Below are 16,308 nucleotides of genomic sequence, written 5' to 3' on the forward strand. Positions count from 1 at the left end.
GCTCTCCTCGCGCCGGCTTCCAACGCTGCACACGGCACGCGTCCAGGCGCCCGTAGGCCAAACGCAGAACTGAATTCTGGCGCGTGTTTTGGGGCTGTCCGGAGGCCTCAGTGAGTTAGTAAATTTTCATAGATAGTGGTAAAAGCATTCGTAACGCTGAAAGTTACTTCGTGGATAGTTTCGGTTTCTGTTTATGCCCTGTGAATACGGCGTTCTTATACGAAACAAATTTTTGCTTGGGTTTGAAGCCTCGTAATCTTTCTGTGCCACGAAATAAGAAGAAGTGCGTGTATCGAACTTAGTATTGCCTTTGGCAATAGATATTTGTGTTAGGGTTTGTTCAGTCCGTGCGCGCATATAAAGTGCTTATATTGTGTTTGGCAGGCCTTATGATAAAATTGTGGCGAGTGCAGAGCAAGAAGTGTTCGGTTTCCTAATGTGAACGTGGCTGTGAATTGCATCTGAACCATATGAATGATAGAGTGCCGTATGGGACAGTGCCAGCGGCCCCGGAAACCACTCATCGACCGCAATAACATGAGCTGGCACACATGGCCTGCTCAATTTTAACGCGAAATCGCTTTATGGACCGTTGAGTGGAAAAACCGGCGCCGTGCGTCTGATGGCATTGGTTGAGACCGGTGGTACCATGGCGAGTGTGATGTGATGCATAGGAAAGAAGCATAAGAGCAGTACTGGTTAACTGTGCATAGGTAATAAGTGAATGAGTAGTAAATGCTAATTAGTGGTTAATTTCTCAAGTGTATTTGGTGAATAAAAACGGCCAGAACGCCAAAATGCACTTAATGTAAATGAAATTGTTAGCACTTGAGTTCAAGAAGACAAAGTTATGACCCCTAATTAGTGAAAAAAGGCTAAAAATGCTCGGTAATAAAGGACCAAACGCTACCTAATTAGACCCCTAATTAGTGAACTAAATGTCCAGAATGCTCCGAATGGAATCAAATGAACAGTACCTGAACTAGAGATAGTAAAGGACTAAATAGTAGCACCCAATTAGCGACCCCTAATTAGTTATATATACAGTATTGTGAGTTTTTATCGTGAAGACTCAAAAATTTCCCCGCCTCAGCCGCTGGCTCATTTGCTGTGAAACTGCACACTGAGCTTGCGTATTACGGTAACTTTTGTATCGTAGCAAGTATGACAACGGTACTTACTAAGTTAAGCCGTGCATGATGCGAAAACGTAATCGTCTACGTAGAGATCGGAGAACCAAAACCCGCAGACGTTTTTTCGCTGAAGGGCGGCAGTGGTCATTTGTTTTCGGCAGTGGAAAGCGTCACGGCAGCCGAGACGAGCGTTGCAAACAACATTCTTTGAAAGGTAAAGCCTCGTTAAATCAGTTATTCTGATATTTTTTCCGCTCAATTAGCCGAAAATGATGTAAGCGCTTCAGTTGAAGCAGACTAAACGGCCGGAACGGCATATTCAAAGGGCCCGCGCTTCTTGCAACGCTCGCCTCGGCGGCCTTGTCGTGACGCTTTCGACTGCCGAAAACAGATGGCGCCACTGCCGCCATTCAGTGAAAAGACGTTTGCGGGTTTCGGTTCGGCCCCGCCGCGGTGGCTCAGAGGTTAGGGCGCTCGACTACTGATCCGGAGTTCCCGGGTTCGAACCCGACCGCGGCGGCTGCGTTTTTATGGAGGAAAAACGCTAAGGCGCCCGTGTGCTGTGCGATGTCAGTGCACGTTAAAGATCCCCAGGTGGTCGAAATTATTCCGGAGCCCTCCACTACGGCACCTTTCTTTCACTCCCTCCCTTATCCCTTCCCTTACGGCGCGGTTCAGGTGTCCAACGATATATGAGACAGATACTGCGCTATTTCCTTTTCCCCAAAACCAATTATTATTTCGGTTCGCCGATCTCTAAATAGATAATTGTTTTTTTGGGGAAAGGAAATGGCACAGTATCTGTCTCATATATCTTGGACACCTGAACCGCGCCGTAACGAAAGGGATAAAGGAGGGAGTGAAAGAAAGGAAGAGAGAGGTGCCATAGTGGAGGGCTCCGAAATAATTTCGACTACCTGGGGATCTTTAACGTGCACTGACATCGCACAGCACACGGGCGCCTTACCGTTTTTGCTCCATAAAAACGCAGCCGCCGCGGTCGTGTTCGAACCCGGGAACTCCGGATCAGTAGTCTATCTCTACGTAGACGATTACGTTTTCTCATCATGCACGGCTCAACTAAGCAAGTACCATTGTCAACCTTGCTACGATACAAAAGTTACCATAATACGCAAGCTCTGTGTGCAGTTTCGCTCAACTAAGTAAGTACCGTTGTCAAACTTGCTACGATACAAAAGTTCCCATAATACGCAAGCTGTGCGTGCAGTTTCATCGCAAATGAGCCAGCGGATGAGGTGGGGAAACTTTTGAATCTTCACGATAAAAACGCACAGTACTGTAGAACTGGCAAATGAAACGGCTAAAAATGCTCCGAATGTAATCAAATGGACAGTACCGGAACTGGAGGTAGTAAATTAACAGTACTTAACTGGTAGCAAAGGACTTTACAGTGAAGCCTAATTACCTATCCCTAATTATTGAGAATTAGTGACTTAAATAGCCTAAATTTTCCAAATGGAATCAAATTAACAGTACTTAACTGGTAGTAAAGGACTACCTAAATAGTGACACCTAATTACCCACCCCTTATTAGTGGAAAGTAATCAATGAATGAGCAGACAAACTGCAGGCCACAGAGCACTGATGACTTAATTTTGGGAGTGGCCCGGCCCAAATTTGGGTGCGACCATTGAAATGAGCATGGTCCATTATACTCCGATATCAATTTTGGTCGCATTTTGCGGAAGTCAATTTTCGGGTGACCAGTGCCAAATTATGGGGATATCCTGGTAGAAATTTCGGTGCGACCATCGAACTGGGCATGTTTCATTATGCATATCAATTTTGGTCCCAATATGGCAAAGGTCAATATTTGGGTGAACCGTGCCGAATTTCGGGGTCGCCGGGCCACCAAAGTCCAAGTCATAATCGTGTCATGACTGACTCTGGTTGTGCCTATCATGTATAGACAGTGTCATCACTATGCTTGGCTAAATGTTATGTGTTCCTATGCAACTGCTGCTATGCAGCTGCTTTACAAGTCAACAAGACAAGATTTAGCTCGGGGTAGCAGCCTCCGGATTAGTGCTCGCACCAAGAAACGGACAGAAATGCTTTTGCAACCCGAGTGGAAGGCTCTCAACTACTGCATAGTAGTAGATATTAACTTAAAGCATCCGCGACCACTTTGCAACTCTGTCATCAGAGCCTGTAACACAGCCAAAAGCAAACTGCAATCACCACCCACTAATGCATAGCCGCGGTATTCGAAGCAAATGTAACAATAGGGGAAGTACAATGTGGAATAGCTATCGCTAATCATCCCTTTACTTCACGTGACAGGTGCAGATATCAGAGAACAAGCTTGAAATAACTCTGTAAGGCACCGTTTGAGTTTCAGTAAAAATATATATATATATATATATATATATATATATATATATATATATATATATATATATATATATATATGTGGCTTCTAACAAGTTCAGGAAAGATGTGCTAAAGCTCATGTATTCAAATGCATGCTGTTAACAGTATAAATCAGTATCTACGGTGCTGCTACGCTGTTCGTTGTCGGAACGAGGCCGTTTCTGCGTGTGTTGTGAAGCCACTACTTCCTCCGCAAGCGATCATGCTTTCCTTGCGGGATCATAAAAACGGGAAGCCACCCTCTTGCCTCTTACAGAAGTTAAATGTGCGCTCGGGATAACGCGAGCGCAGCACAGAAAACAATGCGTGCTACGTCCGCTGCACCCAGGCAAGGCGAAAAATGACGCAAACCGCCCCAAAAAAATCACAAGCAAAAACACAAGCGGCGCGTATTTCCATAGGTAACGGCAGGGAGACCAATCGGCGTGAAGCAAAACCTGGCGTGCAGCCAATGCCTGCGGCCCAGCAGTGCAGAGAGGAGACGGAAGCGAGGACGTCGCATGGCGGCAGTGAATTTCTTAGAGTGGTGGTACTTTTAAATTATAAAAGGACTTTAGTGAAGCTTAATGAGCTACACCACCTTAACCACTACAGCTGCAAGCACACCTTACTAAAGGTGTAGCTGTCACTGCTGGCAATTCATGTGCAATGGCGAACAGATGCTTCTAATGACACCTCAATTTCGCAAGATTTGTGCTTGCACATATTAACGATGCATTCCACCCAATGCACGACATCTACATGTGAAGCATTACCATTACTCCTCTCAAGTGAAGCCTCTAGTGCAAGGAATAGGCCAACATATGCAGTTCCACTGTTTCAGTGAAGTTTGCTCTCCTGTTCACTCTTCCATTGGTGCCTATGATGCGGTTGATGCTGTGGGCAACATGTATTGAGGCTAAATTACGTAATCACCTGTCACGGGTCTGCACAAAGCATCGCTCGTTTCACTATGCTTGCAATGCTTGTTTTGGTTGCTGGTGCAGCAAGTAGTCTTCAAACACAGATGGCACAGCTTCCTATCTAAAGTTGCTGCCTTTTCCTTTCCAAAATGGTTTTCTTGAACTGCCAGCCGCATATATTACCATTTAGCATGACTGAGTGGGGTGTCAGATTGTCACACTAGATAACTATGGGCCACCTCCCTCCACAATTGGTACGAGCAGGAATTTTGTGACAGTCTCGATCATTACCTTCTATTTTTCATCCAATTTGCATTGGCGCATATAACAGTAAGACATTTTAATACATGGTCATTAATCCACGAGACAAACCAGAGAACAAACAAGCAGCATGAAAACATGACATCAAATGTTGTGGATTGCTTCAATCAGCAGAGGTGAATGACCTTCCAAGGGCTCTGCAAGCTTATTGCTAGCACTGCGCAAGGAAGCTGCTCTTTACATAGACATCCGATATTACTTTTTGAAGCCATGCAAAGAGCATGAACACAAGTGAAGGTATGCCACCTTCAAAGAACATCACCACTTTATCGCAAACAAAAAACGAGGATTTGTTTATAATAATAGCATAGTGTATCAGCTTTCAACAGCTAATTAACCTTGTCCTTTGCATTGAGCAAGTTGTTTTGGTTTACTTTCAGCCACAAGGCACCCTGCAGATAAGCCTCACAGGGTATAATGGTTTGGCATCTACAGCACAGAGACAAACTAGGGCAACCAATTCCCAATGTCAACAAAAACCACATTGTGACACTGGTATTATTAGGAAGCAGTTCTCTTCCTAATACTTTCAGAATGCCAAGACAGCAAAATGCTAGTGTAGAGTATATTTCATGTAGTGCATTAGAAAACAATCCGACATGGAGTCTATGCTTCTGCATTTGTTTGCCAACCTCTATACCCTATGTGTGTCTGGACACACCATAGACATATTTTTGACTGAGCTCTCCTTCAGGCCCCTTGCGAACTCTGTGCCAATCTGAGTTCACCAGGACTCCATTTACCTGGCACCCCTGTGCAGCCACTGTGAGCAGTGAAAGGAGAATTGCAATGTCCACACTGGCTGTCGAGATTCTGGTGGGCATTGTAATGTACAGAGGTAGCACTGGCTGTGTATGTACTGTGCGAATTACTCGTAGATGCAAGACAGAAATGTAAGTAGGCCCCATGGTTCAGCACTTTTTTACCATTCACCATTGTCGCGACTGGTGGTGTTACCAGGGTAAGTAAACACTTGTCCAAAGCTGTAACAAAATTGTAAGAACACATATCCCAGCACATCAATTAAGTACAGAGGTCCAACTGCTGAATGAATCATTGCACATGTGTAGTGCATGCAGAACACACAAAAAAGTCGCTGTCCAAAGAGTCCATCTTCTGCTTGTCATCCTTAATTTACCACATCCCATTTCCATGCAAGTGCAGCTTGCAGAAAGTCCTGAGCTAGTTCATATTGCACTAACACTGTCACTGTAGAACACATGGCACAACTGTACACATTTTATGAGCACTTAGCTAACACAACCATTAATTAGCGACCATAGTGCTTTGAGGCTTGATCATTTCTGTAATAGAAGTTACTAGTAGTATGGATGGTGCACAAAGTTGGGCAAGTTAGCACAATAACACGAAGCTAGTTATGTAAAAGTGATCTCTATAAACACCACATGCTGCATGGCTACCAGAGGGGCACTAAGTGTCGGGCACTGCTGAAGCAGGTGCTCCAACTGCAGCAATACATGGGCCAACTTTCATTCAGCATAGTAGATAGTTATTGGGCATCACATGAGGGCAGTTTGCCCTCATATCACACCAGATGTGGCTGTATTGCAGTGGAAACATGAGCTTAACGGCTAGTAAATGTTCTTGTTCTGGATACGTCACTGTCAGCATACTTGGCACTACTGCCTCGTGTAAGGGGAATTCATAGTGCTATCTTCGCTAAGCTCGCACAAGAAAGCAGTGATGATCCATGCCACACTAAAAAATTCCCCCAAATAGACTAAAAAAATCCCTATTTCTGACCATTTTTCCCTACAGTAGTTTTGAAAGCGGTAATGTGAGAAAAAAATTTCAGTTCTTAAAAATTCCCTGAAAGCCCATGAAGACTCCTTTTTTGACAAAAATTCCTTGAATAAAACACTGCTGTAAGAAAGCATGTTAATGGCCGACACCAACAAAGTTAACACAGTGAATTCGTAACCAAGGTCACCAACAGAAGCTACAACTAGGTCGCAGCTACATGACAGTCAGCACCGGAACTGTTTCAAACCATCCAAAAGGTAACTTGCAGAGCAACCGCACTCCACTACACCAGCCAAGGCACTTGCACAATCTTGACAACGAGAGCCAGCATGTTTATTGAGTCAACATGTGACATGCAACAGTGATGCAAAATAAAAACAAGGTGGGAGGGAGACAGTATGTACTACTGATATTAAAAAAACTGTGCAAGACGCCTAAACAGAGAACAAAAGCACTAAGGACAAGCACTGCCCTGTGTCAATGCTTGTGCCGAGTGCTCCTGTTCTCAGCATTTCAGTTGTCTTGTGCTGCTTTTCTAAATCTGTACCAATACAGTAGAACCCCTCTATAATAAAGCAGCTCGGACCAGCAAAAATCTTTACAACATCAGGGTATTCACTATAACAGTTGTTGGTGATAGCATGGCCTCTGACTATGCTCTCTGGCTGCTTACTGAGCACAAAGTGCTGGCTTATAAAACGAAAACTTAGAAATCAATTACATCCTGCTCTTATCGTCCCTTTATGTAATAATTATTATCAGTTATCACGTTATTACGTTTTCGACATCATTTACGTCGTTTACCGCATTTACACGAATACAACATGGCTACAAAAATAAAACGAGTCTGATTCCATGTGAAAACCAAAGCTTCCTATGATGACATCGTCTTCTGTGGCTTCAGCGTCATTTAAGAGGCAGCAGCTAACGAACGAGCGCGACAAAGTCAAGCGCGGCTAAACCGCCTACACAGTTCCGGCATGCCTCTGCTTCTTGCCGCTACTTACCCGTGCCTCGCGCCGCTGTGCTACGAACACACGCCCTTTTCTTCTCTTTTCAACTACTCGCTGCACCTTTACTGGCTTTCATTTCTCAGCAACCCGCGCCGCCTTCTTTCTGCGTTCATAGCCAGCTTTACTTTTTCCGTGCGCGCCGCGTGCTTTGCCTCATAAGGTCTTCAAAAAGTTGTCTTCTCCTCGCGGCTCTCTAGCTTGGTGGTGAAGCCCCCTCAAAGAGCGCATTCGGTATCTATTTGCCTCACAATCCTAGACTTCGCACGTGCCCCGATTTCATCAGTGTCATCATTCCGCGGGAAACATATTGCCACCGCCAGACGCTCTTTACAATAGCCATTTCTTTGAAAAAATCTTTACTGTAACTGAAAAAAAAAATTTTCATCACCTATGGAAAGCAAAATGGGACTGCAGCTTCACTTTACTACAACCGAGTCTACTATAGCGGGGTTCTACTGTACATACAACCTACATTTCTAATGTACTATTGGCTGCAAAGGTTCATGAATCATGGGAGCTGCAAGAAAGTTTAATTTCCTCACACACTTTCCTCATAATTTCACCACACACATTTCCTCATAGTCCATGCATGCATCGAAGAATTGCAATGTGCAGCCAGCACTGATGCATGCAATGCCTAAGTGCACTTCTCAATTCTTGGCTGCATGAGCAGGAAATGAAGTCATTTCTCACACCATATCTGTATTCTATAGGCTTTTGCAGCTACCTGTACAGTGAGAAGCAAAATAAATCGTGTTACAAATACAACAGTAATGCTGCAGATAAAAAGAAAACAACGTAAAGGGGAGGAAGAACACTATATACAACGTCACACAAACAAAAATAACAGAACATTCATGTTCAGTCTGGAGTATGGATGTGCACAGGATGATGGTTGCAGAGGATGACGAGATGTGTGAACTGTTCATCTTCACACTAACTCCAGCACCTAAAATTTAGAAAAATAATAAAGTAAGCTAGACATGAAATAACTGCACTGTCAGCAAGTAGAGGAACAGCTCCCATACCTTGATAGTCCCTTGACTGTTAGCAGCCACTACCACACTGGATCCCTTGAATAAAACAAAATGTTTAGCGTGTAATACACAGGTACACACAGCATAACTCACCATTCTCCAGCACACTGCACTGACAAATTCACTACTGTCTTCCTCTCTTTTGTCCTTTTCCTTTGAAAAACAAAAGCAGAGAAAAGAGCATAAGCCGAATGCGCTGCACCTCCCCCACCTCAAGGTGGGCTCTGTACTCACCAAGATGTTCCGTACCACGTCAAACCTGAACTTCAGTACTTGCTTGGACAGCCCCTTGTAGTAAATGTACAGAGCGTTGTTTTCACTTCCTGCAACACATGGACAAGGAAATCTGACATCATACATGATGCAGTTGCAAAACTGAAAACACTGGTGTCAACTGCTTTGTTTCTAGAAAAAAAAAAAAAATTCTGTTGCTTTCTCACAGTTCAGTTCTTTCACAGCTGCTGCACCAAATTCAGCATTTGAATAATTTCACAAATATACAGGCATATACCTAGTAGTTGACAGCTCAACACATATTTCTGGCCAAGACTGAAAAGGCCCAGGCCACAAAGCCCTGAAAACAAAGTAGTCCTACCTCAGCCATGCACACAGCGTTTTTTTTAAAGGGCTGCCACTAATGGCAAAACACCAAGACAAGTTCATTTACCAGAACACTATGGTAGTGCACAAGACAGTTACACACTGAAAGTGAAATAATGTGAACAAAATACTCCTACAGCATATCTAACACCATTACGACTGTGCAAACTATAGTGTATGTAAACCACCACCCCTCTACCTAACATTGCATCACATTCCATATCAACCAACCTGTCGCATGAACTACCTTAAAAAGACATTTAAAATAAATAAAACTTAGGTATTGACAGGGTGCCACTCCTGATAAAAAAGAGGCCACTCTCTTTGAAAATGGAGCTTTTGTATATTAGAAAAGCTAGAAACGACCAAAAAATTAAATACAGGTTTCGACATCACAGGCTTATTTCGGTAGTAAAATGCGTGCGTCAACATCAATTTTTTAGCACAGATCTCGGAGGCTACGCTACACCGCCAATCACTAGAAAATGGTGGAAAACCATCCAAGGCCAAGAGTTTGAACTGACCGGCAGGAAGATTTTTAAATCCAATTTTCTCAGCGATAAATGAGTCTCCTGCTGCCGGACAAACATCAACACAGCCAGAAAGAGGCAGAAAACCAGTTTTTACTAAGAAATTTAATTGGATGTAGTTGTCCTCAGTGCCCCTATAATGGTATGTAGGGTTTATTGTCCTGAAGCAGCACGTGCGCTATATGAGGCACAGTGGTGAGCTCCAAGTTAATTCTGAACACCCAGGGCTCCTTTACCACCCACTGCCACTCCATAGCACATGGGAGCCTTTGAAATTCGCCTCCGTCGGAGAGCTGGCACTGTGGGATGAATTCAATCGTGCAACCATGGGCTCAGCAGCCGAGCCATGGCCACTGAGCCACAGCAGAGGGTACGGAATTACCTTACCAGCTCAGACACATTCTTCTCATTGTAGCTCTACATGCAATAGGAATAAATCCTCACTTAAGTTCATAACATTTGTAATTCTCTGTGACAACAGTGAAGGGCAGAAGTTATGTCACCACAACTGCTCTTTTATTACAGACCATACAGCCAAACAACTTTCAATCAGGAGGACAGAAAGCTAGGCAAGCTGGTCAAGTTTCATGGTGCTGTACTGCACAAGGAGGACGACAGAAGGCAACACAAGCATGGCTCAACTGGCAGTTGAATAACACTATGAAAATGTAGGACTTTAATGAACACAAAATGTCATAGGCTCCTCCGATTAGACAGGGCAGCTGAAGATGTTAAAACGCCAAATAAAAACACCTTAAAAAGTACATAAAGTAGAATTAGGCCAGATCTAGAGCCATACAGCCAAGAGAACACTATGTAACACAATACAACAGTTCACGTCAGAAATAATCGTAGCATATGCTGGGCCATGGACAGCTAAGTGATGCAAGCAGTGCCTTATCTTTTAATGTGGAACACTTCAATTAAAGTATTACAAAATGCAGCGAGACCGCAATTCATGAGACCACCTATCATTTTCTTCTACTGTTGAATTCCGCTAAAACGAAGTTGACACAGGGGGCCGCGATTCCTTCGTTATAGCCATTGCTTTGTTAGAGTCGTAAGTGACCTTGGCAGCTCCTGCCACGTGTCAATGGGCTTCCTGTAGCTGTGCAGACAAAGGACAACATATTTGGCATTTAGTCTGCCAATAACGTGCTGAGAGAGCCTTGAAAATGCGCATCAAGCGCCCTCAACGTGGCCGATGTAGGTAAACATTAGCCTAACATGTCACCCTGGCCAACGTGCACGTGTTTTTTCCTGCAGTGCCTAGAAAATGAGCCTTGGAGAAACAATGCCCAAAATGACAGGGTCAGACCTATTCAGAATAATTAGCCCTGTTTTGACAGTGCTGAAGCCGACACAGGCTGCAGCGAAAGAGCACACAGTGGCAAAAGAGCACATAGTGGCATGCACCCGTTTTGATTTACTTCCCCGCGTGACGCATAAACACACTGGCCACGACACTTCATCGCATTGCAGCGGTGTCTAGTGGAGAATGATACGCCAGACCGAAGGCTATCGAAGAACCAGTTGACAAGTCGACAGTTTGATAAAAGCTCCTTCAACTGTCTCGAAGGCAACTGATTTCGAGCTTCCTGCTTGCTCCTTTCACATCACGGGCGGCGGCATTACTGACTGCTTATTGACAGCTTATTTGTTTCTGAAGATTGTAGATAGCATGCTCAGAATGGCTTACCACCTCGTAACCGATACAACCGCTTTGACCACAGCCATGTTCTGGTAAAGGAAATTGCCTTGTGCTTTTGTTTACTCTGCTGTCAGTAATTGTGACTTTGTGAAATAAGTTGCTCATCGATACCCTAAGGCGGGCACTCTGTGGAAACCAAAACTAAGCCAACTAGAACACGGCACCTGAGAAGTACAGAGTGGTCGCAGCCAGCCGCACGCTCCGCACTGCCCGACATCCTTCAGTGGACAGCGTACCCGTGTGTCGGCAAAGATCGGTGTGCCGGCATCAAATATTTGTCATGCAAAGCCGACAAATCATCTGAAGAAATGCTTTATCTTTTGTGCATGTTTCCGCAGTGATCGACAGCGCTGGTTATATGCAGTAATTTCAATTTGCCACATAGAATGGCTACGGAACTGCTGTGCACCGTTACTAATTGATACACTCTGCGTGAAATGGCCACTGACATTCACGTGCGGTTCGTTATATCCCGTTAAAACGAGATATCGTGTCCATGGTCTTTATTCTTCTATGGGAGCTTCCATAGCGAATATAACTAATCCTTCGTTATATCCATTATTTCGTTGCAAACCGTTTCATTATAGCGACGTTTGGCCATATGCTTGAACTAATGTTCCCTTTCACCAATGGCGACACTCTATTACAAGCCATGCTAAATGTGTGAACAAAGCATCCCACTGCCTCCAATCTGGTGATCTGCTCACAGAAGCTGGCCTGACACTTGTGAGTGCATGACCTAAACTTTGCTGAGCATAAGGCAAGTGAGCGCAACTCTATTCTTATCTTAAAATGACAATGAAAAACTAAGCAACCACCTTTTCAAGCACTGGTGCTACCATCAGCAAATAATGGCTTAGTTCAAAAAGTAGTTTAATACCGAAGAATTATTACCCACTGTTCTTCAGCAGGCCAATGGTAGAATTGAGGCCCAGACATTACTTGCAGAACAGCATCAAAACATCAACTTTGCAGTTAGAGTCTCCTCAACTAGGACTAGGTAGTCATCAAATATCTATAATTACCTCAGCTATTCCTTCCATACAGTTCTGATTTTTTTTAATGCGGCTCGGGAAGGTTGTTTTTTGAGGCATATTTGTGCAAAAAACTTCAGCAGCACTCAACAAGAACTTTGACCAAGTTTCTGAGAAGGCTACTAATTAACTAGTCAACCCATCGCTAGAACTGTAGATGAAAAATTTACGCAGAGTTTAACCATGGGTATAACCAAAGGTCGAGCGACAGCATTTTGGCAATGGCCCGGGCCAAATTTGGGGGTTGTCGTCGTGTCGGGCACGCTCAATTATGGTAGGACATCACTTTTGGTCCAAATCGGCCAAGGTCAAATTTTGGGGGTGGCCAGGGCCAAATTTTTGGAAATGACCCGGGCCAAATTTGGAGGTTGCCATTGCCTCAGGCACACTCAATTAGGGTTGGACATCAATTTTCATCCAAATCGGCCAAGGTCAACCTGTCAAAGTCAATCTGTTGCTATATGTGCTTCTCAAGGTCAAACCAGGCACAGAATGGTGACCGACTTTTGCACTAAGTAGAGCTACTGCTCTAAAATTGATTTTATAGGAGCACAGCTGTACTGTCAAAGACAGCAAATACCTATGAAGTAAATGCCACATCCCTGGCTGACTGGAATCACTGCTCGGCTGTGATTCTGCGCCGTCTCATTGCGCACTTCCCACATGCAGTGCTTCCCAAATAGCATCACTCCGCTACAAGTCTCTCATCACGGTGAAGCTCCAAGTGTTAACCATAAAAGAGAACCTCCACATTATATGGAATTTTGAGCGTGTGATGTAATCTGTGGTGGTGCGTGAGAACAGTCTTCCAGTAACAGTGTGCTTTGTATGGAACAATTGAGTTCCACACTCCACACACTGTTAGAGCAGCCTTTCAGACTGCACTAGTAGCTCCAAACCGAGATTTCTGTTGGCCAAAGTGAATAAAGGCTTCAACGTCTGCCTTCCTTCGTGGAATACCTTAGGCCTCATCCTTTATCAGGTAAGTGAAAATTATTAAGCTATTTTTGATTACACCATACTGCCACTTGGCACGCAGTTTTTACGTGACCCCGCGAGGTACAGCAGTTTTTCTGTGACCCCGCGAGGTATGCCTTAACGAGGTTTTACTGTAGCATAATCTCACCAGCCTACGCTGCAGTTATTCCTGATATGAGCTATCATGCTGTGCTATGAAACATGTTCTCGGCTGCATGGTTCCGGGTTTTCTTTTTCACCTTGCGTATCCCTTGGGCAAAGGGGAGACCACTCCAGTGCTCTAATGTTGCTTGAACATTTTCAGGTGCCCATAACAAATGGGGTACACATGACATACTGTATTTGATAAAAATGCTGAATTTTACGTTAATAAAAAGAGCATAACACCACAACACTCTCCATCAAAACTACTTCTTAAGATTTCCGCAAGTGTCTAGAAATCCAAATAACTAGGTTTTCTTGATGCACTCTACGCACTTTAATTCCCATTGCAGTATCATTAAAACTTTCCTTCAACACTAAATCTGAATTTTAAATTTTGTGCAAGCTGCATAAATGTTAGGGCAAATGAGAAGGTCAAAACGATACAAATATTGCAAAGAGGCTGTTGTCGACTAATGCATGTTTTTTTTTCTGAACTCTTTAAAGACATACCTGGACAGAAGCAGCATTGCCCTTACCATATATTCGAGGAACAAGTGCACAGCACAGACACGAACACAAAGAAGGCGAGAGGACAAAGCGCTTTGTGCCTTCGTTTTGACTGTGTCCATGTGGCACAACTGTTTCTTGATGATGAACATATATCAACTTGCTAGAATTTCTGCCTTGTTGCCCTTACCGCAAGCCACATAGTCCCCGTCTGTTGCAAGGCCGACGAAATTCTTCTCGTTAAGGTGACCCTTGAATGACCGCTGACAATACGGGAAGTAGATGTCCCACAGCTTCAGTTGGCTGTCTGTGGAACTGCAAGAAATGTAAAAAACAAAAGTGCTTACTGTTGTGCTATATCTAAAGCAGAAATTATGTGAGCCTTCAAAATGACAATTTCATGAAATATTGGTGGTGGATGGAACATTTTATTTTTAGAGCGCAGCTCTTAAACACATTTTCGTGGTTGAGCCACGTCGCCGCCATCTGTGTAACCGAGCCAAACCACAAATAAATAAATGAATAAAAATAAACATTGCCACGACTGGGATTCAAACCTGCGGCGCCGCGAACAGATCAGCTTCGCCGGCCACTGCACGAGAGCTCTAGGCTATCACTGCAGCCTATCACGCCTCATGTTAAACTGCAACACTCCCTCGCATTGTGCATTGCACATTGTCGTCTTCTACAACTAATACTGCTATCAAACCAATATCGTTGCCAGATGTGCTGATGACTCAGCAAAGCAAAACAATGAGCCTACAGAGCCTGAGAGCACTAAGCTAATGCCACAGCTGATCAAGCCTCGTGTGAAACTGCAACACACTCTCGTGCTGGGCATTGTACATGGGCATTGCACATTGCACAATAAAAATAAACATTGCCACAACTGGGATTCAAACCTGCAGCGCCGCGAACAGATCAGCTTCGCCGGCCACTGCACGAGAGCTCTAGGCTATCGCTGCAGCCGATCACGCCTCGTGTTAAACTGCAACACTCTCTCGCATTGTGCATTGCACACTGTCGTCTTCTTCAACTAATACTGCTATCAAACTAATATCGTTGCCAGACGTGCTGATGACTCAGCAAAGCAAAACAATGAGCCTACAGAGCCTGAGAGCACTAAGCTAATGCCGCAGCTGATCAAGCCTCGTGTGAAACTGCAACACATTCTCGTGCTGGGCATTGTACATGGGCATTGCACATTGTACAATAAAAAATAAACATTGCCACAACTGAGATTCAAACCTGCGGCGCCGCGAACAGATCAGCTTCGCCGGCCACTGCACGAGAGCTCTAGGCTATCGCTGCAGCCGATCACGCCTCGTGTTAAACTGCAACACTCTCTCGCATTGTGCATTGCACACTGTCGTCTTCTTCAACTAATACTGCTATCAAACTAATATCGTTGCCAGACGTGCTGATGACTCAGCAAAGCAAAACAATGAGCCTACAGAGCCTGAGAGCACTAAGCTAATGCCGCAGCTGATCAAGCCTCGTGTGAAACTGCAACACATTCTCGTGCTGGGCATTGTACATGGGCATTGCACATTGCACAATAAAAATAAACATTGCCACAACTGGGATTCAAACCTGCGGCGCCGCGAACAGATCAGCTTCGCCGGCCACTGCACGAGAGCTCTAGGCTATCGCTGCAGCCGATCACGCCTCGTGTTAAACTGCAACACTCTCTCGCATTGTGCATTGCACACTGTCGTCTTCTTCAACTAATACTGCTATCAAACTAATATCGTTGCCAGACGTGCTGATGACTCAGCAAAGCAAAACAATGAGCCTACAGAGCCTGAGAGCACTAAGCTAATGCCGCAGCTGATCAAGCCTCGTGTGAAACTGCAACACATTCTCGTGCTGGGCATTGTACATGGGCATTGCACATTGCACAATAAAAATAAACATTGCCACAACTGGGATTCAAACCTGCGGCGCCGCGAACAGATCAGCTTCGCCGGCCACTGCACGAGAGCTCTAGGCTATCGCTGCAGCCGATCAGGCCTCGTGTTAAACTGCAACACTCTCTCGCATTGTGCATTGCACACTGTCGTCTTCTTCAACTAATACTGCTATCAAACTAATATCGTTGCCAGACGTGCTGATGACTCAGCAAAGCAAAACAATGAGCCTACAGAGCCTGAGAGCACTAAGCTAATGCCGCAGCTGATCAAGCCTCGTGTGAAACTGCAACACATTCTCGTGCTGGGCATTGTACATGGGCATTGCAC

General features: G+C 44.5%; 1 protein-coding gene across 3 annotated transcripts in view; it reads right to left on the reverse strand.

The window, feature by feature from the left end:
* Positions 1-6,825: 6,825 nt before the first annotated feature.
* LOC144115357 (E3 ubiquitin-protein ligase COP1-like) overlaps positions 6,826-16,308 on the reverse strand; it is a 39,861-nt gene continuing 30,378 nt past the window's right edge. For 2 of the 3 annotated variants that reach the window (XM_077649713.1, XM_077649711.1), the window contains exons 17-21: positions 14,259-14,383; positions 8,799-8,887; positions 8,658-8,717; positions 8,556-8,600; positions 6,826-8,476 (exon numbers count right to left, since the gene is read on the reverse strand). In XM_077649713.1, coding sequence (XP_077505839.1) covers positions 8,459-8,476; positions 8,556-8,600; positions 8,658-8,717; positions 8,799-8,887; positions 14,259-14,383 — 337 coding nt within the window. In that variant the 3' untranslated portion in view covers positions 6,826-8,458. The remainder of the gene's footprint in view (positions 8,477-8,555; positions 8,601-8,657; positions 8,718-8,798; positions 8,888-14,258; positions 14,384-16,308) is intronic. The other variant, XM_077649712.1, reaches the window with a different exon arrangement.

The sequence above is a fragment of the Amblyomma americanum genome, chromosome 1, assembly GCF_052857255.1.
Source record: "Amblyomma americanum isolate KBUSLIRL-KWMA chromosome 1, ASM5285725v1, whole genome shotgun sequence".
Taxonomy (NCBI): Eukaryota; Metazoa; Arthropoda; class Arachnida; order Ixodida; family Ixodidae; genus Amblyomma; species Amblyomma americanum.